At 36.6% G+C, this 27,515-nt stretch overlaps 1 protein-coding gene across 2 annotated transcripts in view; it reads left to right on the top strand.

The window, feature by feature from the left end:
- Positions 1 to 26,605, top strand: part of UNC13C (unc-13 homolog C) — a 130,958-nt gene extending 104,353 nt beyond the window's left edge. For both annotated transcript variants that reach the window (XM_053955034.1, XM_053955033.1), the window contains 9 exons: positions 1,309 to 1,397; positions 3,596 to 3,745; positions 5,014 to 5,137; positions 7,626 to 7,682; positions 8,693 to 8,773; positions 12,148 to 12,295; positions 23,181 to 23,273; positions 24,008 to 24,167; positions 25,081 to 26,605. In XM_053955034.1, the coding sequence (XP_053811009.1) occupies positions 1,309 to 1,397; positions 3,596 to 3,745; positions 5,014 to 5,137; positions 7,626 to 7,682; positions 8,693 to 8,773; positions 12,148 to 12,295; positions 23,181 to 23,273; positions 24,008 to 24,167; positions 25,081 to 25,366 (1,188 nt within the window). In that variant the 3' untranslated portion in view covers positions 25,367 to 26,605. The remainder of the gene's footprint in view (positions 1 to 1,308; positions 1,398 to 3,595; positions 3,746 to 5,013; positions 5,138 to 7,625; positions 7,683 to 8,692; positions 8,774 to 12,147; positions 12,296 to 23,180; positions 23,274 to 24,007; positions 24,168 to 25,080) is intronic.
- The last annotated feature ends 910 nt before the right edge of the window (positions 26,606 to 27,515 follow it).

Genomic DNA, 27,515 nt, shown 5'->3' with positions numbered 1-27,515 from the left:
GATCATTGGATCTATTTCAGTTTATTTTGCTGTAGAATTCCTGTGGAGTCTCAAGTAAATTATCCAGTGTGCTGCAACAACTTCCCCTTGTCTCTGAGATTAAAAGAACTGACCTGCTGCACCACAGTGCTCTGAAGCACCAGAGGAAAAATAAGCACCAAACACTACTAATGCAGTTGAAAGACAGAAAAACACAAATAGAAACAGCCCTGATTATGTATTCTAAATGTGCAGTGTCCTTTGAAATTGTCAGAAGGTCTGTACCTGACCTTGCTGCAGAACAGAGCCCACAAATTAAGGGTTATCATTGGAAATCATTCCTTAACACTGTGATGTAGACAGCTGAAAGACCTGGCTCATCAGCTATTAATTCAAATTCAGCTGTTGATTCTGATGATCATCTGTCATATCCCAGGATGGATACAGAATGGGCTGCAACTATTTTTCCTGAGTGATAAAGATCAGGGAGATAAAAAAAACCTATTCTTTTTTATTTGAAAAAGCGTCCATAGCAAATAAACAAGTTTGCTTATCAATATCATTAGGGTATTTTTTTGATTAAATATCTATGCATGTATCCTCATCCCTGTAAATGTAAAAATATATTTCTCCCCTGCATTAACTTTTTTTCCTATGTTTGGAAAACCTGTGTCAGACCATCAGAATGTGTTGCTCTGTGCTTGAATTTTGTTTGCCCTAATGGCTTTTAGAAACAGCAGTACTGAAATTTGGTAGAGTCCCTTCCCACATCCTCTGTCAGTAGAATTGGCATGGATAGTCTTCAAGCCATCTTTTTCAGTGCTGGCTGTTCTAATTTTACACTGCATTATGGAAACATATGAAATATGGAAACAACTTCAATGCAAATCACAAAACAAAATACCAACAGTAATGAAATGTACAAAAATAATAAAAATATGAAAGCATCTGCATTATTATTAACACGAGCACTTTTCCTGCATCCTTCTCTTGGTGTGCCTTGTTGAATACCACTGGCCTGATAATGGTAGTTCTCCTTTGTGACTGCCAACAGTTTCCAGAATCCTACAGAAAGTCATTTTTCAATGGCACAGTTTTGATTTCTAATATAAATATTTCCTGCCGTAATCAAAGTTGTTACTCATTTTTTTCAATGGTAATTGTATTTCAAGGCTTACTAAAGCAATTCTGTGTCGCAACAGGTGTTTCTACATTTGGTTTTCTATAATGCAGTGTATCTTTGCACATAATTCCTAATTCCTTGATTGTAATGGAAGCCCCAGAAACCTAGTGTATAAATAAAATATATTGTTATTTATCTCTTTGCAGCTGGATCCTGAAGCTAGTGTTGTTCTAAAAGAACTTCAGGTGAAACTTAGCAATGTATTGGATGAACTCAGTGTAACGTATGCTGCAAGGTAACAAACCCGTTTTACTGCAAACCTTAGAGGAATATTCCTGCTCAAAAAAATCTCCCTCGTTGATGAAGTCTGGGTGGTTATTTTGATGTCCTGAGGCATGGCTTGCTTCTGTCCTGATGGACTGGTGTGCATTTCTGTGTGTGCATGTGTTTAGACTCTGAAACAAATAGCAGTAACCTTGCTGTAAAGACAACTGAACGTCATCTGTGGACATGAACGTGTTACAGAGGTGAGGCTGATGGCTTTTGTTCTGCTTTTTAGAAAGCAAAGTCACTGGGGTTTTTTGCCTGATGCTATGTTAAACTTTCCTCTCAGACCATGTCTTTGTTATTTCCTGAGACTGACAGCTTTTTCCAAGTGGCCTGCTTCAACCAGGGATGTCTGCCTGCTTCATGTGGTCGTTGTGAATGGCCTTCTTGGGTCATTTGCTTGCCTGTGGCTCTTCAAAAATTGTCTACTGAGCCTTACTCTCAAAACCTTTCATCAATCAGAGTGCACACTGCAGTCCTGAATGTGTATGGAGCCATGCCAGCAGTGCTTGCGGTACAAGAAGTAGCAAGTTACTTTTGCTTCAAGTTAGAAAGAAATCTAAGAAAGAGGGATTAGTGCTGTAGTGGTGCTCATTAAGCAAAGTCTGTAGTTGCTTATTTAATCCATCGATGGGCAGTCTGGGTGGACAGTCTGCTTTTTTCTGTGTGCTTAGTTTGCTGTATTGTCTTGCTGTACTTTTGCTCCCAGGCTCTGCTTCTCAGATCATTGACAGTGCATGAATATTATTTCTTTCCAGGGCTTCTTTCTGAATGAGCCAACTAGATTTCTGCAACAGCAAACCCAGAATAGCTCAGTGTAGGATATGCTCCAGATAGCTAGAACATTCCTCATGGGTCAGTTTACTGCTTGGGTCTGTGAGGTTAACAATGTTGGAAAGATGTCTAACGTCAAGAAAGGCAATGCATTATTTTGGCTTTGTTGGGAGGGTCTGGTCCCAAGAACTTCCATGAGCAGTTTCACAGCTGCCTCATGTTGATTTTATCTAGGGCTTTAAAGTGTGTAGGTAAGTGTAATTCCAAGTGCATCTGGAAAAGTTTCTGATTTTTCCAGTGATTTCACATGGAATTTTGTGTTCTCTTTTTACAATTAGCCATGTCACTGGAACAACCGATTGTTTCTTTTCTCTCACAGTAAATTCTCTTTTGCTTTCCTCAAGTTAATCTTTGCCATTTATCTTTTCAGCTTAACAGACCCCATAGATTTTTGGTCACTGTTTTGCATTTCTGTTCATAAACTAATCCTAAACAATTTTGATCCATCACAAATCAACCCATAAACCAAATTACTGTGTGTGAACAGTACACTCTTCCTGCCTCTGAGCTGGTGACTGATTAACTGCTGTTCTGCTTTGTGTCAATATGTTGTCCAAAGATTATCACATCAATAGCACTTTAAGACTGTCAGACACACAACCAGATCAGTTAGGAAAAAGAACAGTTTTCAGAAAAGCTGAGCAGATACAAACTTGAGGAGGAAGGATACGTTCACAGTCACCTTGAAGTGAAAAAGATTCCTCCCAGGAGGAAGAGTCTGAGTGCTTCAAAATATCCTTTTGCAAAAGGATATTTTAAACAGTCCAAGTGTTTTAATGCTGTGTAGTTGCAAAGAAGTAACAAACCTTCTGAAAGCACTGACTGTGGGAAATCTGGAAAAAGTCAAATTGAGCCAAACAGGGCAGAATCAGGAGTTTTTGATTTTACCTCAAAAAGAATATCAAAGCTTGGTTGCTATTAACCATCAAGAGAAAAATTATTTATCATCACCTGCTTGTATCATCCTTTCACATCAAAAATAAAATCTTGAGAAGTTGTTCCTAACAGGTAGTCAATCACATCTAACCTATAGATTCTGATACATCTGTTGCTTTAGAAAATAAATATTTGGCACACCTACAAGGCTATGAAAATTGTGGCAGAATGGAAGCAAGGCAGGGAAGAGATCAAAACACAGCATTAATTATTTATATGAGCTATGATCCTTAGTAGAACTTATTTTCAGACTGTAACACCACAATATCTTCAATTTTGAGCATTGCATCATTGCAGGAAATATTTAAGTCTTATTGAAGAACCTGATGCAAAATCATCCTTATTGTTTTCTCTCCCAGAATTCTTTCATTCTTTTTTTTTTTTTTTATTCTATAGTTTCCAGTTTGTTATCGAAGATTGTGTAAGACAAATGAGCAATGAACTGAATCAAATGAGAGGAAATGGGAATGCAGCAGCCAATAAGAACAGTGCAGCCATTGATGCTGAGATTGTGCTTCGGCCTCTCATGGATTCCCTGGACAAAACGTAAGTGTGGCACACTGGATTGTGTGGCAGACTGGGAACTGGATGCTGCAGTCAGGCACATTTCATTTTACTCTGAAGCATTGCTGATACCTGGAAGCACTCTGTGGTATTTTTAATATTTCTAGTATTCACTTTGTGCAGAATCCCATGCCTAACCTGTTTACTTACACTGAACAATTTTTACATAAGCTACAGGCTTGTCTTCCCATGTCTTGTCGTGTTTTGAGTCATTGAAAACGAGCCAGTGCACGGTCTCTCTCCACAGGCTGTGTTATGAAGATTGTGCTGAACAAAAGGACAAAAGTCATTCCTATACTGAAATTGTCTGGCATTTGTTCTAGGCTTGTACCCACTGCTTATTGATATGCACTTCTGTGTCACTAAAAACCAGGTCATCATCTAAACAGCAGCTTGATTTTTTTTTCATTTGGTAAAATGCTAAGTTTTGAGAGGATCCTGCAAACCCATTCTGGCTTCTGTAAGTAAGCATAACTTATGCTATCATAATTCAGCAGTGACACATTCTGAAAGGCCATGTGCAGCACAGGCACATCTGTAAGCACATTGGTGTCATTGGTGCTTGTCAAACACCAGTGGCCTTTTGTTGGAAGTGGCTGTGAGGACAAGCAACCTGGTACTGATCCTGTACCTGTAACAGGTCTCCAGTCACAAGTTACACACCCCTTTGGTTCCTTATGTGGGTTTTCCCCAGCCAGAAATCTTCAAAGTGAGGATGGAAAAGGTGCCCTAAAAATTTAATTTTACTCTAAGTAATAGATAGCAAGATTGCTCAGACATGTCAGTATATAGAAATAAATGCTTCCAAACAGTAGCTGCAAATTTGCATTAGCTGTCAGCAACCAGTTCTACATCTCAGTAGAAATACAAAACAAAAGAGACAGTTGCTCTTCATTTTTAAGACATAAACAAATTACATACTAAAACTTTAATTTAGGGGTGTGGGAGTGCTAAATTGTATCATCCATCAAACTTTATAACTCATTATGATTTTGCATTTTCAATAAATATGCATCAGTGATATACTAAGCATTACATTAGATAGTGGAAATTTATATGAGTTTGAAATCTACAAGTCTTTTTACCAAAATTATTTACTTGTAATATTGCAAAATAATTTAGCTACTGAGAATTTTTTTATTACTAGAGAAATGATAAACCTTAATGGCTATTAATCTGAGCATGATTGAGCACCTCTGAAGCCTTAATGCTGATTTTGGTGACTGGTTTGTGGTTTTGTTTTATTCCAGTTTGAGTGTCTCTGCAAAAATCTGTGAGAAGACAGTTTTGAAACGGGTTCTGAAAGAGCTCTGGAAGTTAGTCTTAAACAAAATAGAAAAACAAATTGTGCTTCCGCCACTGACAGACCAAACCGTAAGTGTTCCAGAGCAATTCTCAGTTGATGTAAAGGATTGTAATAATGTGCCTGAGCAGGTGTTGCCAAGGGGTCTGACACTATCCTGTTCTGTACCCTGACCACAAGGAGTAACACCTGCACTGCAGGCAGTGTTGCTCTCTGGTGTCTCAGAGTTGTGCAGCCAGCTTGCTCTTAGCTGGTGAGGAAGACTCACTCCATCATTTACTGCCTGCCCCAAATCAGAGCACTTTTTATGAATGCAGTCATGTGCAAGAATGCAGTCATGTGCTCTCATACAAGGGGTTTAATTTAAATCCAATTTCTCTCTCAGCTTCACTGTGCACAGTAACATGACGAGTGCTCCATGCCCTTCCTAGTCACATCAGAAATTCAATCACTTCCATTTTTGTAGGTTTGAGAAAGCCAGGTATGCCCATCCTATCCTCCAGCCCTGCCTGCTGTGCCATTCCTCATCTTGAGACAGCACTTAATTAACATCAGGAAGCTTCAGCCAAATATAGCACTAAAGATTTGGGGGATTTTAATAGCAGCCTTGACAGGAGCTCCTCTTTGGGCAGAGCTGTGTTTCCAGCCTGCCGAGAGGAGGGAAGGAGCTGTACTTACACAAAGTGGTGCTGCACAGGAGCCCCATGTGGGGCATGGCCTGATGTGAACCCGGCTGCCTGAGCTGAGGGCAACAGTGAAATCAGAGAGCCTGGCTTGGAGGCCTTCTCATAATTGCTTTTTGCCTTTTTGTTTGTTTGTTTGGTTTTGGTTTGGTTTTGTTTGAGGGATTGGGATAACATAACTGTTAATTCTTCTTGTTTTCAATCTTGTTCGAAATAAACTGACCATTTTAGGACAAACTAATCCTGATGTTGCCACAGCGTGCCTTTGGCAACTTTGCTGTTACACATCCTATGGTACCACTTCAGCTGTTAAAAAGCTGTTGGTCAGGGTCCATAACTTAAAGGCATATCATTAAATCTTGCTATACTATATTGAAGATGCATAAAAGAATATTGCTGGACAGGCAGGAAAAGCTCTAATAGAAAATGTATAAATGGTGCAGAGATAAAAATGAAATTATGTGAAATATTAAAAATTCTAGAGTAGAGCTGATCATGGCCAGGACTCCAGTCACTGAATTTGTTCATATTTACTGCCATGACCTTGTTAATTATGCATAATTAGAAACAACCTCTCTTCCAATAAGTTTTGAATTTACATTTCTGAGATTTTTAATTTGCTTTTCAAACTTTTTGGTGCGGATTTTATCTGCAAATACACAGGTAGCATTTCAATTGGGTAACTGCATTTTCCATCACGTGTTAGGAGCATTTATCAGCTTTATGCAGGATCAATTATTCATAGGACAGTCAGTTCAGAGGGGAGTTTCCTTAGTGGTACCCTCTATATAGAGTGTTTCTGATAGGCACTGTGAACTATTCCTTTTATTTTGATACTTTTGTTTACTATTGAACACATAATTAAAGAAAATCACTGAAAAGTAGGATACTGTAAGAGATTTTTTAGCCCTGAATATTTCTTTCTGTTTGAGGTTGAGAGGCACAGGCATTCAGAAACAGGGTTTATTTTATTTATTTATTTATTTATTTATTTATTTTACCATTCTCACTACTAAAAAATAATGAAGATTTAAACTGTAGTTCTATATTACATTTTCTTCAATTTAAGCATATAGGAAGCAAAATTATTTCTGGAAAATAAAACTCTTTGGAACAGAAAGTCTAATGAAAAATTAGTCCAGTGTAAGTTGGATGAACCTTTTTTTCTGAAATCCACATAATCAGAACTACATCTTGCTAAACTGCCATGTAACTGCACTGGTAGTTACATTGCTTGGAGTAATTGTGGTAAAGGATGTGAGCATGGAACTACAGTAGGATTCTGTTTGTGTGAGACAAATGTGTAGGCATTGGCCTTTGGTGTCATGCCAGGATTTTGCTATTGTAAAATATTGCTTGAACTTGGTAACATTTCAATATCCTTTCATTAAAAAAAGGCTCTGGCTCACAGTACACCGTTGTGCTGTGCTTTACTCAGCTGAGGATTCCCCCTACACAGGCTTTTGCAGGTTCCTCAGGGCTGCTCACTTCCCAGTATGATTATTGATGTTAGCACAGCACCTGAGAGCTGCAGTTATGGACAAACATCTCGCTGACACACACTGAGAACAATCACAGCCTTAGCTTTCAGTAATAAACACAAAATGAGACAGCAGAAAGAACACAAAACCACTCTCAGCAGAAAGTGCAATATTTGTATCAGCTGTAGAATACTGGAGGCAGTCTTGCTGCAGGCATTCAAGCACTTGGCCTTATAAACTGAACGAAAATGTGTCTCCTGTGCAACTGAAACTTTTATTTAGCTTTGCAAAACGATGACTTTGGCCAATGTCCTAGTAGAAAATAAGATTGTGTTGACATAAAAAGCAAGCATGCTGTCGTGAGTCTGTTTCCTTAATTTTCAATGTGATTACAGGGGCCCCAGATGATATTCAGTGCAGCCAAAGATCTTGGACAACTGTCAAAACTCAAGGTAATGGAGCCAGATGAAGCTGTGACTGGCTTGCACTAACAAAAAAAAGGAGGAAATATTAATGACTGTGAGGCCAAACCTCATGCTTCATTCTTGTTCTTATGTGGTATAATAAGATTGAATATGGCAGTAACTACTCAGAGGTGAATAATTATTGTACAGTTTCATCAAAACCAAGTTATGAATAGAAGACTCTATGCTTATGTGGTAAGTGATCACTAAATGGTTCAAGAAGCAATTGTTCCCATATTACACATCTCAAAAAAAAAAAAAAACCAACACCCCTTTACTTCTGGAAAAGCCCTTAAAGCCCTTAAATTGAGAATACCAGCAATTTTCTTTCTGTGGACTATTTATGTGCACTGAAACATAGTAAAAGTCTTCAGCACCTCTTGCTGGAGTCCACTTGATGGACAGCAGAGATGCTTGATACTGGTGTCAGTTGGTTGCCAGTAAATTCTGCAATTAGGATTCCAGATTTGTACAGAAATGTGGTATTTGGGGCCAGTATGAATGACTGTTCAGTTTGCTAGAGGAGTTAAAATATTACCTGAGTTAATCACTGACTGCTTTTTTAGACAAAGATTTAACAGGAGTGTAGTCACTCTATGTCTAACATGTTCCAATGGAAACCCCTCTTTTTTTTAAATATAGGGCATTAACAAACATCTCTTGAACTGTCAGGTTTATTATTAAAATTAATTACTTATAATTATTTTAAGTTAAGTTTTAACCTTTCCCCCATCCCCTAAAACAGAGAAATAATACATCCTAAGAAAAGAAGTAATGCTCAGTATTAAGCAGTGAGTCTGGTTCTCTGCAGTCTGTGTTTTCAAGAAGCAACACAGTTGCTCTAGGTTATAATTTGTTATGAAAGGATTCTGAATTAATCCCTGTTAATCATAGTCCTTGGGGGGCATTTGGTGGATGTTTGTTTGTTTTGCAAAGAACAGATATTCACAATATTGTCTCTCTTTCAAAACCAACTGCAGTCTTCTGTTGCTTTGCAGGACCACGTGATCCGAGAGGAAGCCAAAAGCCTGACCCTGAGGCAGTGTGCAGTAATGGACGTGGCACTCGTTACTATAAAGGTACAGCTTTATCTCTTTTTCTGCTCCCTGCTGGAATGCCCAGCAATGACTGATTGGCTTTTAGATAAAAGACTGGAGACTTTCATACAGTCTTCATGGAGTTGGTGTCTGAAGTCAAAAGAAGTCATTAGGAATATTTATTAGATTATTAATTAACATATTATTTAATTTCCTTATCAGTCTTTTTCACATTGGCCTGGATCATTAGTTGGTGTAAATAACTTAAAAGCAATCAGTTTCTAGAATAACAGCATATTTTTCTGTCTGCTGGGAAGAGACACATCAGGAAGGTAAGGAGGCAGCTACTGAAGTATAAAATTGCAGATATAAGTAAGAGGAAATACTTATAATCAAGTGTTTTGCAATAAAACAGTCTCCAAGGCAAGCAAAAAGTAACAGAGAGGGCTCCCAATAGCCATTTTTTGTACTTGTAGTGGAATTGGCATTTCTTTCAGAAATAAAAATAATTGGGAATAATGTTGTGGAAACAAATTGAACAAATTGAAAACTGGAAAAAATTGATGTATACTCCCAAAGTAAGCTGCATGAAGTAAAGTATGTGAATCTAACAATTTTCTAAACACTTAACAACTGGGGAAAATGTAAACTCTAACCTTGCCTAAATTTCCAGAGCATAAACTCTTACAGATGAAGAGATAGGTGTTGACCATTCTACTAAAAATGTCTAGATTTGGAGGGAAAAGATTAAATAGGGAAAATCCCTTTGTTAATTCAGCATCCTTGTATCCGTGTGCTAAATTATAACAGTTTAATTCATAACATTCATTAACTGAGCTAAAGAATGCTTCCTGAGAAACACTTTTCAAATTGTCAGGCAATGACTGTGCATTATAACTGCCTGCTGTACTTACAAGCTGATACGGCAAAATCATTTCCAAAATACTTAACAAATAACCTTGATCATGCAGAAATTTGGCTTACTGGTAGAAAGTGAAAAAAGGCAAATTTTATCAGTTAACTCAAGGAAAAAAGACTATGTTTATTTAGGAATGTAGATCATAAGTTTAATGATCAAAATATAGAATCTTCTTGGTAATGTTCAGTAAATACAGTTTATTTACAAGCAAAAATCATGGCTGCCGAGATAAGAATAGGAGAATGGTAAAAATGGCATGTGGTGAGTGCTCAGAAATTGGGTAGCTGCTTATGGTAAGGAAGGGTTTTGCAGGGAGGAATATCTCCACTTACAGTCTTTTTTGTTTTTTCTTTCATTTAATTCACTAAGAAACAATCATAATTTAATAGTGGACAGCATTATTAATCCTTTGACAAATATAATCTTGAATATATATATTGCATATCATCAATCTTTGTATTATATAAAAAAAAACATATAACTATTTCCTATTTTTCAGCTTAATTTGCAATTTACAGTTAGGAGAAGTGGCTTTCTGGCCTCAGTTATCTCAGACTGAGTTCTCTGCTACTTCATTATGTCAGCCCAGAGACAATTGCTAACACTGTGCCAGTTCCCACTGTACACCCAGACACCCTCTGCAAAGAGAAACCAGCACCCAAAGGGGCTTGTGTGGCACTGGGCAGCTTTGGGCTGAGGCTCCAGCAGTGGCTCCAGCTCTTGACATCTGCCCCTTTCATTTATCAGTGTGACTTTGAAATCTCTTGTGCCACCTACAAACCTACAGAGAGGAGCAGAGGAGCACGGGAATTATTTTAAGTTTTCCATCTCTAATGAACAGGATAATAACAGATCCAGCTGAATCTGTAAAACCCTGTTTATTCATTATCTTTCTATATTCAGTTCCATACAGTAATGATAGGTTCGCATTGTTGGTTTGCTTGCAAAATTTACCATTTACAGGAAAAACAAAAAAAAATAGTTAAAAACTCGGGAAAACAAGGGTCAGGTGTCTTTGTTTGTTTATATGACTATTAGCTTTCATGGAGCTTTCAGCCATGTGTAGCTGCTGCTGCAGATAACATTTTACTGGGAGAGACAGCTTCAAAAAATTACAGTAACTGTCACAATAGCAGGAAATATTAACAGATTTTAACACTTGCTTATAAATTGATTATCAGTCTTAGTGAAATCATTACTAAACTCTTGAGCAATTAAGATGAGAGATTTTTTTGGAACATGAAATAATTTGCTTGAAAAGGTACACATTTTATATAAGTATGTAATGATGAGAAGATATATTTATTCAGACCTTTTTAAACTGACACTAACTGTCCCCATAGTATTAAAACAATATAAAAAGTTGCAGCCTGATGACATCAAATCCCCTGTTTAGCTCCTACAGATATTTTTTCCCTTTAACAGTTAGTAGACAGCAATACAGAACTGTAAATAATAACTGTTATGGAATATTTATGTTTCATGTCCTGCAGAATCTTGAGAACTGGAAGGTGAAATGTGTGCACTAAATGCAAAGGGCATATATGGACTGTAGGTCTGAGCTGTCCAGAGAAGGGATACAGCATTTAGAGGAGACGTGTCTATGTGAACTGGAATGTAGATACTGCATTTATTCCTTTGGCAACACTGCAAAAAGGCAGGGAGAGTAAATTCTGCTTACAGTCCCCAAGACTTCCTGTACAGAGTGGACCAATATTGCATCTCATCAAGCAGTCATTGTGTTCCTGGAAAACATTTTTTATTTTTACTAATTAGCCATTAATGGGAGTTTTATTGATCTTGAGACTTAGAACTGTAATGGAGGTTGCAAAATGCTTTGCAAGGTGTTTGAACAAAATGAAGGAATGTAGCACATTGTGGCTAACATGTATTAATTCATCAAACACTGTCCTGTACAAAACTTTAGGAAAAAATCTCCATTGTGAGAGAAAAAAGGGAAAAATCTGTCCCCTAATTTTTCTGAATTCAGTTTTGGGATTGAAAACATAATACATTTATATATACAGTTTTTATATATATTGTTCACATAGTCAGCATGGCATCAAAGTCATAAGCATATTTGTTTTTCCAAATCTAGCTGTGCCAGTAGAACCAGAAGTCCTCTTCTCACACTGCTACTCAAAAACTTCACACTCTGGTGTGTTGTCTCTGAAATTTTTTCCCTTTTCTAAACTTGCTCCACTCTCTGCAACCTAAAAGAATGCTTCAAATATTTTCCAGTTTTGGCAAATTAATACTTCAGATCATGAAGACCAAAACCAAATTTTGTATATTGTTTTCTTCCCCTATTTTTTTTACCCCTGGAAAGAAACTTTGTACTAGAGATTATGACAGTTATCTCAAATGCTATAATAAATCTAGACATGCCTGTTGCTACTTCCAAACATTCATTTAAGAATTTTACTTAAAGTTGTATGTCTGTAACTGAAGCATTTATTTTTCCTCTGTGAACAACCACATTTGTTTTTCATTTTAGCAATACTTCCATGCTGGAGGAAGTGGGCTAAAAAAGAATTTCCTAGAGAAGAGTCCAGACCTGCAGTCCCTCAAATACGCTCTCAGCCTTTACACACAGACTACTGACGCCTTGATAAAGAAGTTTATAGCCACACAAACTTCTCAGAGTAAGTGATCTGTAAGGGACACAAAAACGCATCCTATTATATTTCAAATGTTCTAAATTATTGATTGCAGATTACATTCTCTACTCCCTGTGGTATTTTAGAGTTTATTGACACAAATTTACCCATGTGATGTTATTGGTGTTACCCCTTCTCTAATGCTGTTGTTGGAGCTGACCTGAGGGCAGTTCCTTTAGGGGTGTCTGACTGCACAGGAAGAACAATCCCTGAGCTCTGGGTGCACACTGAGCACCAGGGTTATTTCTAGGAGCATTGCACACATCATATTCCAAGCTGAATGTTTTCTTCATTCCGAAAACTGCAAATTTTTGCATAATAGTAATCTTTAATGGATTTCTTCTGAATGTAACAAGCATTTGTAAAAAATGACCTGCCTGCAACTTCATGTCTTTGGGAAAGAATACAATTTACTGATAGAATTAATTACCCTGCTCATAAGAATCATCCAGTAAATTTTAATTAGCCAGTAAAGCTGGAAATGAATTGCTTTTACTTCTAAAGTACGATATGTTACTCACAGTATAAAAAGCATGAACCATGAGTTTTGCAGCTTGCCCCAAGATTATTTCTGAGGAATTATTTCCTAAGTTGTTTCCATATTAAAACCGAGATCTCTGTTAGTAACTCATATATTACAAATAAGAAAATAGGTATAATACTCTTATATGTAGGCAAAAAAATAAGCAATATGGATTCCATCAGAAAAATGTTACTTCTTATTTTGCTTTTCTTTAACACAGACCTTCATTGTAGCTTCAGGAAGAAAAAAAAAGAGAAGTTGTAGCCATAAGTAGTGATCTTTTATAAATCCTGAATCGCAGAAAATTAAATTTTCTGATTTTCATCATGATTTCAGCCTGAGGTCTGTGTTCATTTCTGTGCACACATTACCATGCCTATATTTGCACACCAGTATTGTTAGAAATGTAGCCACTGGGAATTAAACTTAAGGAAAAGTGACTCAAATTTTTTCATTATCCTTTAATGCCTCATTTAAAAGAGCTAAATCCTCATCTATTATGATCTCCAGCCCCACAGCTATAACTGTATCATTAACTTTTAGTTAAAATGAGCCTGTCTGCAGATCAGAAGCCTTCTCTGGAATATAATTAGATTGATATTTGGCCTATTTTTTTCACATTGCCAATCAATAATCAACAGACAGTTGGATAAAATTACAAGTTCAAAGTAATGGAAAAAGAATATTGTATATGTAAAGAAAGTATATATTGTATAATAACTATGACTGTAGACAGAATTGGATGCTTGGTTTTCCTGTCATGACTACAAGAATCAGACAACAGTCAGGCTTACTTTTACCCACAGGTTAAAATAGTTTTTCACTCACCATGACTAAGCTGCAGTTATTCTAAGAAACAGAAGAGCAAAAATTCATCTGATTGGTGTGAGAAGGGGGAGTTAACTCTACACACAAACAGAAAGCCTAAGGACTTCATGATCTTGGAGGTCTCTTCCAACTTCAGTGATTCCCTGATTCTGTGATAATGGCTCTGTAAAAGTGTCTTACACTCCTTGATACTTCCTGTATTCGTGTTGTGCAGGATCACATTCAGTAGGAATAACCAAATTATCCAACACTATGATCTGCACTGTTTCTAAAGAAGGGTGATTGCTTGAACCAGTTTTGTTTCCCAGCCTTTGTGCTCACACATCCCTACAGATCTTGGCAACAAAGAAATTTGCATAAGATAATAATAATAAAACCATTCCTAATTTTTAAAATGGTGACTCAGGGATTCATAGTTTTTCCTGTGGTGGTTTTACCACACTAGATAGTTGAACTGCCTTTTTCAAATCATGAGACTACACTGTTATAGACATATGCTCTAAAAGCAAATTATCACACAACAGGAATAATGAAATTAACTTCTGTAATCTTACTCTGATGATTTTTCTTTTCAAAGCACCACTACAGACTCTCAAGACTCTTCAAAACAGACAAGTGTTGGAATAAGTAAATGACAATGAGGAGCATAATCTGGCAGTAACTTTTTCAGTAACTGGATTTTTTTTATTTTATTTTTCTCCATGTAATGATTTGTCCTGGCTGAAGGTCTTTTCCAGCTGTGATGATTCTATGCTGATGAAATTTGTAAATTTAATGCTCACTCAGTGTTGTGAACACAAATCTGTAACCACACTATGAAAATGAAAAATGTTGTCTAATAAATAAAGATACAGACATACAGGTACCAGATTAGCTTTATCAGTGACACAGCTTATTAAATACCTGCCCTTCTGCCTGGCAGAGGAGGAGGGAGAGGTTTCTCTTCCACTGTTATCCCAGATCTGCCACACAACTTCGGTGTGTTTGTTTGGAGATTAAATCCTGTGGAAACCCTGATCATTACAAATTTTAACATTGGTATCAATAGGATAGTAAGGGGGATATAATCTATGACTATCCCTTTGTATAAACATTTCCAGAAAATAAGCAGAGCCTGCTAAGCACTTGTCCTGTTTTGTTCCAAACCCACAAATGTAAAACATACTGAGCAGCATTTTCTTTTGCAAATAAATTATCAGTATTTTTGATGAGAAAACTTTTAATAATGATACATAGAATTATTTATAAACTAGTAATGAAATTTACTTCCACCTATCTGAAACTCACATTTAATATTACCCAGAAAGGATTCAGCTGATTCTGCAGTGCCTGTTGTAAGCACATTCATCTGGATCAGTTTTCTTTTTCAGTCATACACAAGAGCTGGCACTGCCAAGAACCATTCCATGGAGCAGGTCACTGCTGGAGTCTCTAAAAAGGACATGGATACAGACCTAAAGGATTTTGCAAAACCTGGAGGCAGTTTAGTGAGGAGGACTGCATTCCAAAGCCTGAGTGACCAGTATTTAACACACTAGGTGCTCACTGGTACCTCTGCAAAGAGCACATAAAACACAGCCACAAGAGAATCGTGCACCATCAGTGCACCATTACCAAGCAGATCACCTGAGGTCCAGATCTCAGATTGATTTTATTTACTCTGGACTTAATTGTCACTTCATTTGTGCACTAATAATAATAATAATACTAAACATTAGCTCATGTTGTAAAAGTGAGTTTTTTCCTCTAAATTCAGCTACAGGATAACATTCTTGCATACATTCAGATTATTATATGGATTGCTTTCAAAATCTTTTGTAACTAAACCATTCTTTGTGCACTTGAGCCAAGCATGAATCTGTTGTAAAATAGCAGCACAGTGTCAAGGCTGACCTGTAAAACCCAGCTCAGCTGCAGGATCTTGGGGGTTCAGTGCTATAGGGCTGGGACCCCCCAAGCTCAGAATTCCAGGGAAAGCTCCAAGGCTTCTGCAAAAGACAATATATTTTGTACATTGACAAGGGCTCTAAACAAATTGGACAAATTTCAGGTCAGGCAGGACAAGACCATTTTAACCAAACTTGAGCTAAATTCAACCACATTTTCACAATCAAGACAGAACTCTAAAAGCCAAAGGATAAACTCTCCCTATACCTCTGCTGGCCTATTGCATGCACTTTCCCACTCCATGGTACACTTACCTTACCCTTAGTCTGTGCTGAGACCAATACTGGTGAAGCTTAAGTTACTCCTGAAAAAAGAAGAGAGAAGCAGTCATCTTTTTAAGTTGTACCTTCCCCTTTTAAACTACTTAAAGTATATCAAAATTAAATGGCTATGGTTTAGCAAATGCCTTGAGTCTTCAGTAATTGCATAAACTATAGCCAGTGCTGTGACTATTTACACTTGTTTAGCATCAACACTAATAATATTTGAACAAATATTATTTTAATTTTAGCAAACTACATAAAAAGACAGTCTCAAACAGTTTCCTGAATTAGCTCTCATTTATTACCACTGATTTCTCCAAAGTAAACACCACTCTTGCATCTAAAACAATTATTTATTGGACATAGACAATTATTTTTTCTTACAAATTTACAGCAGCTCCAGTTCACAAATGTTGTTAGAGAATAATACATAATGGCAGGATTCTGCACTATATTTTTTAGCTTGACTTTAAATAGTTTGTATCACTTAAGGAGAAAAATCAATACTCATCTCACAACACTGAGCTCATACTGCAAACCCTACCTGGGTTTTTACAAGGCTGCAGAAAAGGCTTTGCTTCAGCTGGTCTGATTCAGATTTCTTCATTCTTATGCTGGACAATTGAAAAAGGGAAGATGCACCTAAAAACAAGAAAATACAGTACCCATTCTCATTAGGTAAATATGCTTATCTCTAATAGTAACTCCATCCTTGCCTTGTGAAGTCACCAACACAGGGAAGAAAGTTGGACAATCAAAAACGAAGACAAATTATTTTCAACTGCCAAGCCAAAATTCAGCTCTGTTTTCCTTTGCAACCTGTAATTGTACAAAGCAAAGCAGAACCTCAAGATTTCATAAATAGATGGAATGACATTAACAATAATCCGATATTAACAATAGTTTAAACAAGCAGATAGATGACATCATACTACAGAAAATAAAAATTGCTTAAATTGCTTAGCAGCTCTTATAGGTGAAGAAGACCTTTTCTTCTTTTGCTTGTCAAGACCATTGTATTATTGAATGTCATATTTTGAAAGCTGTACCTGTATCCTAACAGGAAATTTAAGTCCTACAGAGTATTTCCAGTTCTCTCATAACCCATATTTCAGACAGAATTTAACTCAAGAAATAATCCCTGCTTCATCCACTGCAGTTTCAAATTGAGGTCAGAACCATGTGTTACACAACCTTATTTCATGCAAAAAAAAAAAAAAAAACCACACAGAACTGCATTACAGGCTGCAGAAATCAGCACACTATTGCAAGCAACAAACAGGAAAGATAAGAACAAAGAAGAAACTTGCCAAATTACAACTAATAAAAGTATTCCAGCATATGCTGATAGCAAAGCAAATGTACTCAGAATAGTGTCAGAAAAATAATTATTTTTAAAGTACACATTAGTTAAAACCAGACCACTGTTAACGCAGTAGGTCTTTACAAAATATTCACTTAAGAGGCTTTCACATTAGAAGATTTCTGTTTAGTTGTCCCTTAAATGAAACAGTAAAGCACCTAAATTTAAAAAAATGTTGTGTATCAGTCTCCTCTAGGTCGTCAAGAAAATAAATGCAAGCTACAGGTAACCATCAGTTATATGATATCAATTTTAAAAAATAACTTCCCACTAGAAACAGAGCATTCCATACATATAGAAACCTCTTGAAAGGCCTGGGTAGAACACTGGTCACAATACATGCATATATAAAAATACATCTAAGAAGACATACGTACACCCACAGAGGCATAGAGGAGGCCAGTTGGATCCACACCTCGCACGTCGAGGTGGCTCATGCCCAGTTTCTGTGCCACATGGACAGAGCAGCAGCTGCAGCTCTGGGGGTCCCAGTGAGCCGTGCAATTGCAGCCCTGGCTGCGTGGAGCTTTCCCCAGCACAGACAGGGAAAGGCCTTAGCTGGGGATTCCATACCAACACTCCCACCAGGACTTCCTACTCACACCACAACATCCTGCTTTTATGTTATGTTCCGAGTGCCTCAGATCCCTGCCTGACACCACAGCAATTCCACTGGGAGGGAATGTACATTGATTGTGTGGCTTTGCACAACTGAGGAGAGGCTTACAGATGCTGCTGAATCTCCTTCCAACCTTTAATTCCATCTCAACAAGTGATTCTTTAGACAAATGATTTACATTTGCTAATCAAATACAAACCTAAATCTTTTCAATCTTTTTATGGCAGCATGGTGAATAAATGGTTGCTGAAGTAGTCCTTCAAGGACTGAACTTGGTTCTCAGGATTCCCCAAAACAAATTATTATCAACCATTTGTATAGCAACTTCTTGAAGCAAAGCCTATGTTGAAGTTAGTGTGATTATCATTATAAAATCAGTTTTCTCTGCTATCTTGCTTTTCTCTAGCACACATACAGAAGAGATCATCATACAGAAGAGATCATTTAGCTTGCTACATCCACCTTCTAACAATTCAAATTTAACTTACTCTTTGTGGATTAAATGAAAATGTTAGAAAATGCACTCAAGGTTTTCCTCCAAATCAATCTTAGGAGCCTCTGAAAAATAACTCTATGAGTCACCCTGATATTTTCTCTCCTAATAAATTAGCAGCTCAAAACCAGACAAATGTATGTCTTTTATTGGCATCAGCAATCAAAAGATGACAGATGCTGGTCTGGATTAAAGTGCTGATTTCATAACTTGTGTAATTCCTAGAGTAATGAAAGCTTGAATATTTGTTCAACTTTTTCATTGTTATGTCCCATTTAGAAAATAAGGTCAAAGAATAGGCCCAGTATTTAAATGAGCAGCTTTATGCTGAAAAAGGTAAATGGGATAGGTTTGGGTTCCACAGGCACCAGTGCCAGGTCAGCTGGCCTAGCTCCCAGTGCTCAGCCAGCTTTCTAAGTCTTGGGTAATCATGTCATACATGACTCTTAGTTTGCAGGTAGTTGTTTTTCTTCTGAACTGGATTTCTAATCCTCAGAGAAGTAAAGATGATCTTGAAACCCTGAACCCATAGAGGCAGAGTTAAAAAAAAAAAAAAAAAAAAAAACCACAGAGAGAGAGAAACATATGTAAACCTCCACAAATTTTGATACAGTCACACAAAGTTCTTAGAGTCTTGCTTATTATCTTTGGCTACTTTGGGGCAAAAATACTGCAAGTCACCACATTCTTAAATTTTATGCTGATTTTCTGTGAATCCTATTTATTTCTACTGGGCTCCTTTTTTTTGTGCAAGCCTAGAAATTAGTTTTCAAAGTTCTTCTCATTTGAGAACATTTTGCTGCTAAAAGATCAAGTAAGACAAAGGAATCCTTCCACAGAAACGTGCTTTTGTGCACAATCACGACTGATTCAGTAGGGGTCTCTTGTATTTAGCGGGAATATTATCCTAGAAAATACAGGCACTTACTGTTTTGTTTTTACAAAACATACATTACTCATTTTTTCATTTGCATGTTTTGCTAATTTCTCAGAATGCACAAGTTCACCTTTTCCAACGATATCAACTAAGAAACAGAAGGGAATGGAATTTCTCTGTGCACATGTCATGATTATGACTCTCATGACTAAGAAATATATGACTTGGACCTTGGTCCAAAGTGTCTGTTTTCTGTCAAAAATAGTGTTATAACAGCTCTCACGTTGATGCCATTCCAGGCGCTAAATGAGCCTGACTTCTAGGCCTTTCTAGTCCCTGAGAAGAAAGCATCTTTGGCCAAAGGAGATATTTTCTTCTTCTTTACAGTTTATTTGCTGCAAAAGAATGACTGCACTTCAAATGCACATGATCACTTTAAGACCCACCACAGTAAGAGAAAGCTGTACTTTGAATGATATAAATATACCAACAACTAAAATGTAAAGCAGCTATTAGAGAGCAAGCAGTAATAATTAAACATCCATACAGTTTTCAAACACGAGGCAGAATCATTTATAAGTTTGTTAGCCTTCAAATGAGTTATATTACAGTACTAAAGGAAGAAAAGTACAATCATCCTCTGCAGTGCATAGAGAGATTTATTGTCAGCTAAATTGGCTTATTAAATGTAGTAGGATAAATGGACCTTTCTATAGTGCAGTCAGAATCACTAATTCCTGCTGTGACTGTACAAGTGGTAGCAAAAAAAGAAAACAAAACAGCAGAAAAAGACAGGTCAGAGACTTTAAAATGAAGTACCATAGTTCTTGAATGTCAGCAAGAGATGCTATAAGCAAATACTAAATGTTCTGGAATTGTATCTCTAGTTTGTTCAGCAGGTCAGAAAGAGAAAGATGGATAGGGTGATTACTAGAAGAAACCAAGTTTATATTCTAGACTCCACTAGAAATTCTCTATGTTCACTCAGATGTTCTGCAAAGGAGGTTTTCTCAGCAATACTGAATGTAAGGGTCATTTTAATGTCAACTGCTTTTACTATGAAACTGGGTGATTTTTTGCACAGATTTCTTTATAACCATATCAAGCAGTATTGTACATACAAGACTAGTCACACTTCATATTTGCAGTACTGCTTGGAGCACTGTTGTCTATTATGGACTACCAGGAGAATGAAAGAGACACTGATTAGGAGACATTTACAAGAATATATTTTGCATATGTTAATAAAAAAGTTGGAGAAACAGAACAAGTCTAATCTTACAGATTTATAGACTCTTGTCCTGATGAAATCCTCCCCATCATTATTAGAGGTTAACACTGCACACTTCACTACTACCACCAGCCACAACCTGCTCTCAAGGCTGTCAAATAAAAATGCTAATTGTCCTCTTTCAAAACATTCCTGGGTCCTGGGTTGGGTTTTAAGACAGAGGCTAAAACATTGACTCATAATTGACACCAGCTGATAATTTCAGTGATATTTAGGATCATCTTAACTCATCTTTGACTGCAGTGAGGGGTTAATTATTATTAATTGTGATGGGGAGAGGGTTCAAGAACTTCTCACTCTCTCAGTACATTCAGTTTATACTATCCATGCAACATCCCTAAGATTTCAGTCGTGCAAATTCCTGTTTCCCTTCTCCTGTCTGGCTTGGCATTGAAAGCTTTTTAATTGGAACAGAGTTACAGTATGTTCAACTCAAACTTCAGAGCTGAAGGAAGGCTACAGATGTAATCAAAAGCATCATTCATAATGAGGTTCATCACCACAAAAAGTACCTGTGTTGAGGTTGAATTCCATGCATTATGGAACAATGTGAAAAGGTAGAATTTCACAATATGAAAGGATGAGACAGATTAATGCTCTAGGATCTCTAGTCCCTGCTCTCTTTGATTTACTTTACAGTATCACAAAGCCAATGAAAATACCCTATATATAAAATATATATAGTACTGGATTCCTATCCTGGGCAAGCTGCTTTCTGAATTACAGGCATTGTCTGCATTTAATCCAGGTAATCCACAGAAATATAAGGGAAGGCTTTTTCACAGAAGTCAGCACCCAGGGTTAAATGTAACTCCATTAAAAACCTGCTACTCACTGATTTATGGCCAAATGACACTGTGTTTGCAAGAGAAAAGAAAACCAGCTTTAACTTTTATGACTTTCTCCAAATGAGATTTTCCTTTCTCTTCCCAAGTAAAAGCAAATTTTACTAGAGTCAGATAATACTTTGGTCTGTGCTTCTAAATAAAGCCATTCTATTAGTCTTACTATTTAGCTTTTCTGGTCCATTTGGTCCACCTTTTTATACAAATTCTTTAAAAAAATATGCGTTATTTATTGTGAGCAAGCATATTGTGAGCAAGCACCAACTCAAAGCTTCCATATAATACAGCTTTAAGTAATTATCCAAATACAAGAAACCACTGAAGCTAAACCTCTTGTCATTAAAAAACTGTTATCTAATAAGTTTCTTATTTACATGTGGTCCAAGCACTCTGACTGATAATGAAATATATCTAACAGCAAAATTTGTACAGGTACCCTGCAATTCAGAAGTAGCAGCTGTAAATACAGTAAGACATTGACATTGTGCATTTTTAAAACACTCCTGTGTTTCAAAAGTAGGTTCACAACAAATCAAAGCCAAACTCACCTGAAAGCTTGGAAATGCACAATAATGTTCAAAGATTCTGAACCTGTTAAATGATCACTAAATCTCCACATTTTGATATATCAGGTAGAAAAAAGGCTTGTTCTCTGAAGCAGTAACACTTGGGGTAAGAGTATTTAATTGACCTTGCAATGCTCATGCCATGTAGAGAACATAATTACAGATCAGGCCAAAGCAGTGAATAAACATCACTGTAGAGCTTGTTTCTAGAAAGCCACTGGTGAGGAAATCCAGGAAAGAAAAAGATTATGCATGATAACAGAAAAAACTACTCTAGTTATAAACTAATTCAAGGGAGAAAATCACTTTCCCTATTATTATTGCACAACACACCCCTCCCTCTTCTCTGTACCCCTTCCTTAATTCCTATAGGAACTGCTGGAAAAATTCTACAGGAATGTTTGCTTCTCCTCACATATAGAGAGATGAGGAACCAATGGGTAAGGAGTTTTTGTACAAATAAGAGGAATATAGAATCTTTTCTCTGCTACCCATAGAAATAGCAGCCAGTTTATAGGGGTAGAAATGTATTATGTGGTTCACAGGAGATTACACTGGGGAGCAAGTGCAGTTCACAAAATTCAACATTCACAGTCATCCAATCAAAGAACAAGTAAATATACTCAGTTTCATTTATGTTTTACTGTTATAATCTGATACACTGTGGTACCTTTCAAGACAATATTTAAAGTCCTTTTAAAGATTCATTCTGTACAAACTGACTTGCAACCTCCCCTGGTTCTCAAAAGCAAAAACTTTAAAAAGTAAGTTCCTGGTTCTTCTGCCATCCCTTCAACCTTCTTCTTTCATTTTTAAGCCCCTCTGCCTGTGCTAGTGCAGAACTTCAGTAATTTATTGAGACAAAACCTTCAGCAAATGATTCATAAACAGCAATATAGAAGTAACTTCCCAAATACACACTTAGCAGTAAGATTTTTGGGAGGTACATGAGAAACTTGACAAACCCACCAACTTCAGCATTTCAAGATGCAAACACACCTAATGACAACCAGAATGGAAAGTTCCGGGTGAACAGGATTTTTTATTCCACCAAGGCACTTTCCATGGATATTTGCAATTGCCCAGTTTTTTTGTGGTAAAATCATTTATGAATCTATAACTGATTCCCACTGAAACATGAAACATGTCAGAAATGTTGAAGTGTTTCTAAAGGAAAATACCACTCACCTTTGGCTGTCTATTTCTCTTGATGCATCAAGAAGCCAGGTGTGCTAACAAGTAATTCTTGTTTCAGGTCAAACTGCTAATAATTCAGTGGGTGAGATATCTGTACAGGTGGATGTCTCTACCCATCCTGGAACTGGTGAGCATAAAGTCACTGTGAAAGGTAAGTTTCAAACAGCCAACTTTAAAAAGAAAGCAACAACAAAGACCAAACCTCCAAGCACTACATCCTAAGTCAAACATACCAATACTAAAATAAAAAGTGATAAGTATTATAGTACTTGAGAAACTCTGAGTACACTTCAGGTGATTAGGAGCACACTTTTTCCTTGCTCAACATCAGCAGAAGTTCAGATTATGCAGACAAGTACTGTCTATACTTCTCTGTGTAGATAATTTAAAGTTATTATACTAAGTTATAGAGTTATAAATTAAAATGTGTCAAATTATACTTCTCAATTGCTTGTGCATAATTCAACTTCTAAAAAACTACAGCAAAGCTGAGTAGTAAATGACTGCACCAAGACTTAAGAAGCTGCATTTTTAACAAAACGCTTTTGTTCTGCACAACCTGAATTTCAGAAACACAGGATCATTCAGATTAGCATAAGCTGATTTTTTTTAATTACAGTGAAGGTAGCAGACAAAAAGAAGCTGTAAAAGTTAAAGGATTTGTAAAATACATGTTTATATTTGATACTTTTGAACTTAAAAGTAGTCAGACGACTTTACTTGGCAGGGAAGAGGCAAAGCATCCTCCTAGGCTTACCAGGTACTGATATCCCATAGGAAAGCTCTCAGATCACCTTTCCTGGCTATACCAAATCATACAGGGTAATTAATTGGAACTCTTCCAATGGAATTTTATTTAATTTCATTTCTTTTATCTCTTTATAGTTGTAGCAATTAATAACCTAAACTGGCAAACCACAGCTATGTTCCGGCCATTCGTGGAAGTTTGCATACTGGGTCCTAAATTAAGCGACAAGAAAAGAAAACATGGAACCAAGACAAAGAGCAACACCTGGTCACCTAAGTACAATGAAACTTTCCAATTGTAAGTTTTTTGTGTCTAGGAGTTGAATATTTTTTGAAAATTTCCCTAAAATACTTTTGCCTTTAAACCACTAATAACAAAAAAGCCATCCTAAGATCGATATATAAACACTATTTTCAAATTATTTACTAATTTGTATCTTTGTTGTATGTGAGAATGAATGGCAGTCACCAAGCTTTCAGTCCTATAAAACCGGGTTAAAATGTACAATCAATTTCCCTACAGAGGAATAACTACTTCTGTCCCTAGGAATCTATTGGCCTAGGTATTTGTTTGGACAGAAGCATTAGTTATTATTTCTAGATATCTGGCCTTCATGGCTGTAGAGATATCAAAATGAGTATTGGGTTGTGCATGTGTTAATAGTATTGTTTATCTAATGCTGTTGCCATTTAATCCTTAAATCAGTAAGAAGCTTCCCCCTAACCTGGAGTTTTAAATTTAGTACTTCTCTGCCCTTTCCTGACACCAATTTATTTTCCTCCCCTTACCTTCCAACCCTGACTAAAAATCAGTTCACTGTCTGTGTCTCGCCACAAAGCTCCTTTTGATGCCTGCTGCCAGGGATTTTCTGTATATTTTGAACCTTATTTAAAAGTCATGGTGCTGACAGTTGGGGAACCAGCTGAACATTTTTTGTACTTTCCAGGGAAAGGTAACTGCCTATTCCAGCCGTTGCGGGAATTCTGTTTCTGTTCAGGCTGCTGAGAACAGAGGCTCCATCACCAATACATCTGAAGGGTTACCTTTGTAGAATGTTTAAAACTAAATATCCTATTGTAACAAAATGGAACCACAAAACTTAAACTACCACTCTCACTTTAATTTGCCTAAGATTTCTAGAGTGAATTTAATTCCTTGGGGGAATTAAAGTGAGCTCGTTGTTCTAAACTCACATTGTTAATCCCCACAGCCTGCTGAGTAACGAGGATAAGCCAGGAGCCTACGAAGTGCACCTGTCAGTGAAGGATTACTGCTTTGCGCGGGAGGATCGCATTATCGGCATGACCGTCATCCAGCTGCAGGCCATCGCCGACAGGGGCGGCTGCGCCGCCTGGTACCCCCTGCTCAGGAGCATCTCCGTGGATGAGACTGGACTCACAATCCTTAGAATACTTTCTCAGAGGAACAATGATGAAGTTGCTAAGGAATTTGTAAGACTTAAAACAGAAACAAGATCTGCTGAAGAAACAGCCTAAAATACCCAAGTAATGCAAGATTGTCACCGCCAAGAACATAAATACAACGCTGTTGTCTGACTACTGCATGCATGTGCAAATCTGTGGGAATGTTTAACTATGTTTTCAGTGTTTGCCAGTACTTATGTACTATATTTGCAAGGTATGTCAAGGAGCTGTATATCTTTTATACATATTTTGGTCTTTGGTAAAGTAATTGTTCCAATGAAGTGCCAAAACTAAGATTAAGAGTAAATGTTCCATCATCTCTTTTTAAATGTTGATTTCACCTCATCACAATTTAATTATTTTTTAACATTTATTAACAAGTAAGTAGCTTTTTTTAATTGATAATAGGTTATCGCTGTTAAACTGTGTTGCTTATTCTAAATTAAGTTACATCCCTTACTCTTCTTTTAAAAATGAGGTATACCTAGTTTTCTTCAAACTCTCATGTTATGCAAGCCTCATTTTAGGTGTCTTACTGATGACTTTTTCTATCATTACTACAGATGCAGTTACTTATAGAAAGTGTTTGTAATTTTATAATTACCAATATAAAGTAATGATTTTTGCATAAAAACTGAAAAGGATGGAAATATTTTATGCTAATCTCTTTTTCCAACCTTTCATAAATATCACTGTGAAGAAATGCTGTTAAAGCAGGTTCTCAAGAAGCTGTGCTTATCAGAGTTTGTTACTGATGTTTGATATCTTGAGATAACTTTGTTCTTCAAAACTGCCACGGTAATATCATATTTGTATTAAAAGTATAAGTCAGTATCTGTAGAAACAGGTTGCTGTACAGTACAGTATATGTGCTTTTAAAAAGTGATTTTTTAAATGATATGGTACTGTACAAGGGGTAGTAGTTTGGAATATGTAATGCCAGTTTGTGGTTTGTTTCTAGAAATTGTTTATGAGAAGAAAAGATGCTGTGAGCATTTTCACTCAGAGTTATTAACGTTGCTTTACATACTTAGCTGTAACATCAGTTAAGTGCTTTATTTCTTTAATTTTTTTTAGAAAAGTTCAACAGTTTGTACTTATGCAACATTACTATGTATTGCACTAAAGCAAACTCTGTGTCCTGTAAATATATATTTAGTGAGGAATTGTAAAATAAAGTATGCAGAAACTGCTTTCCAGTTTTGTCATTTGATATTATTTATGTAACTCTTGGTTTTATGTGCATGTGAAGCCCATGGAGTGGGCTTACTATATAGCTTTATAATATATTAAAGTATGATTTGCACTGTCTGGAATCTGGCTGTTCTATAAGTGTAAAATTTGATATATCAGTGTCCTAAAAAATACAATTAATTAGGTAGGTGTATATATATATACACACATACATATAAAAATGTTGTGTAATGCTACACATTTGTCATTGGTTTTTGTCACAAGTGTTTCTCATTACACAGGTTGGAGTTTTCAGCTTTGCTTAGGGAAAAAGTGAGTAAGGGAAGGGAGGACACATAGTTTGTATGCTGATGTCAGCCTTCTAAAAATCTAACACATGACTCCACGCACATAAACCAGATTCTTTCCAGGACATTTTGGTTAGATGTTTAGATGAGATTTTGAGGTCTTTCAACATCCTCAAACGTCTTCCTTGAATACTAAAAATTAGATTTGTCATAAGTATATTTAGACATTTAGAGAAGTTATACACTAAACTCTTTAGAGAGTTAAGAACACTCCCCTAAGATCATAGATTCCAAATTGTATTTCTGCCAGGTATAGCCCAAATTGTCAACAGTAGGCACAGACTCTGTTTACAGTAAACAAGATTTGATGTAAGAAAACATCAGCAGACTCCGATTCAAATACAAAAGGAGAATAATCAAAAGCTGAGGTGGTTCCTGGTACAGAACACTGTTGTGGACAAAATGGAAAAAGAATTCCAGAATATATCATTTGTGACTCTGTGAATTAAACCAGAAAGGCTGGAGTAAACAGCTTCTGGTTTTTTTTTTTTTTAACCTGGAGCACTTTCATTATATTTTTCTGTGGTTGTTTATTCTACTGTAAAATGGCACACATTTTAGTGCATAATGGAATCACCACCCACTTAACTGTTTATCCCCGAGACTGGGGATAAAGGAATAACAACAGAATCAGTCAAGACAGTCAATTACTGCTTGTAGTGGTCTCCCTCAGCTGCATG

Source organism: Vidua chalybeata, chromosome 13 (genome assembly GCF_026979565.1).
Source record: "Vidua chalybeata isolate OUT-0048 chromosome 13, bVidCha1 merged haplotype, whole genome shotgun sequence".
Lineage (NCBI taxonomy): Eukaryota > Metazoa > Chordata > Aves > Passeriformes > Viduidae > Vidua > Vidua chalybeata.
Note: the sequence above shows the minus strand (reverse complement) of the source record. Positions and strands in the feature narration are given on the sequence as shown.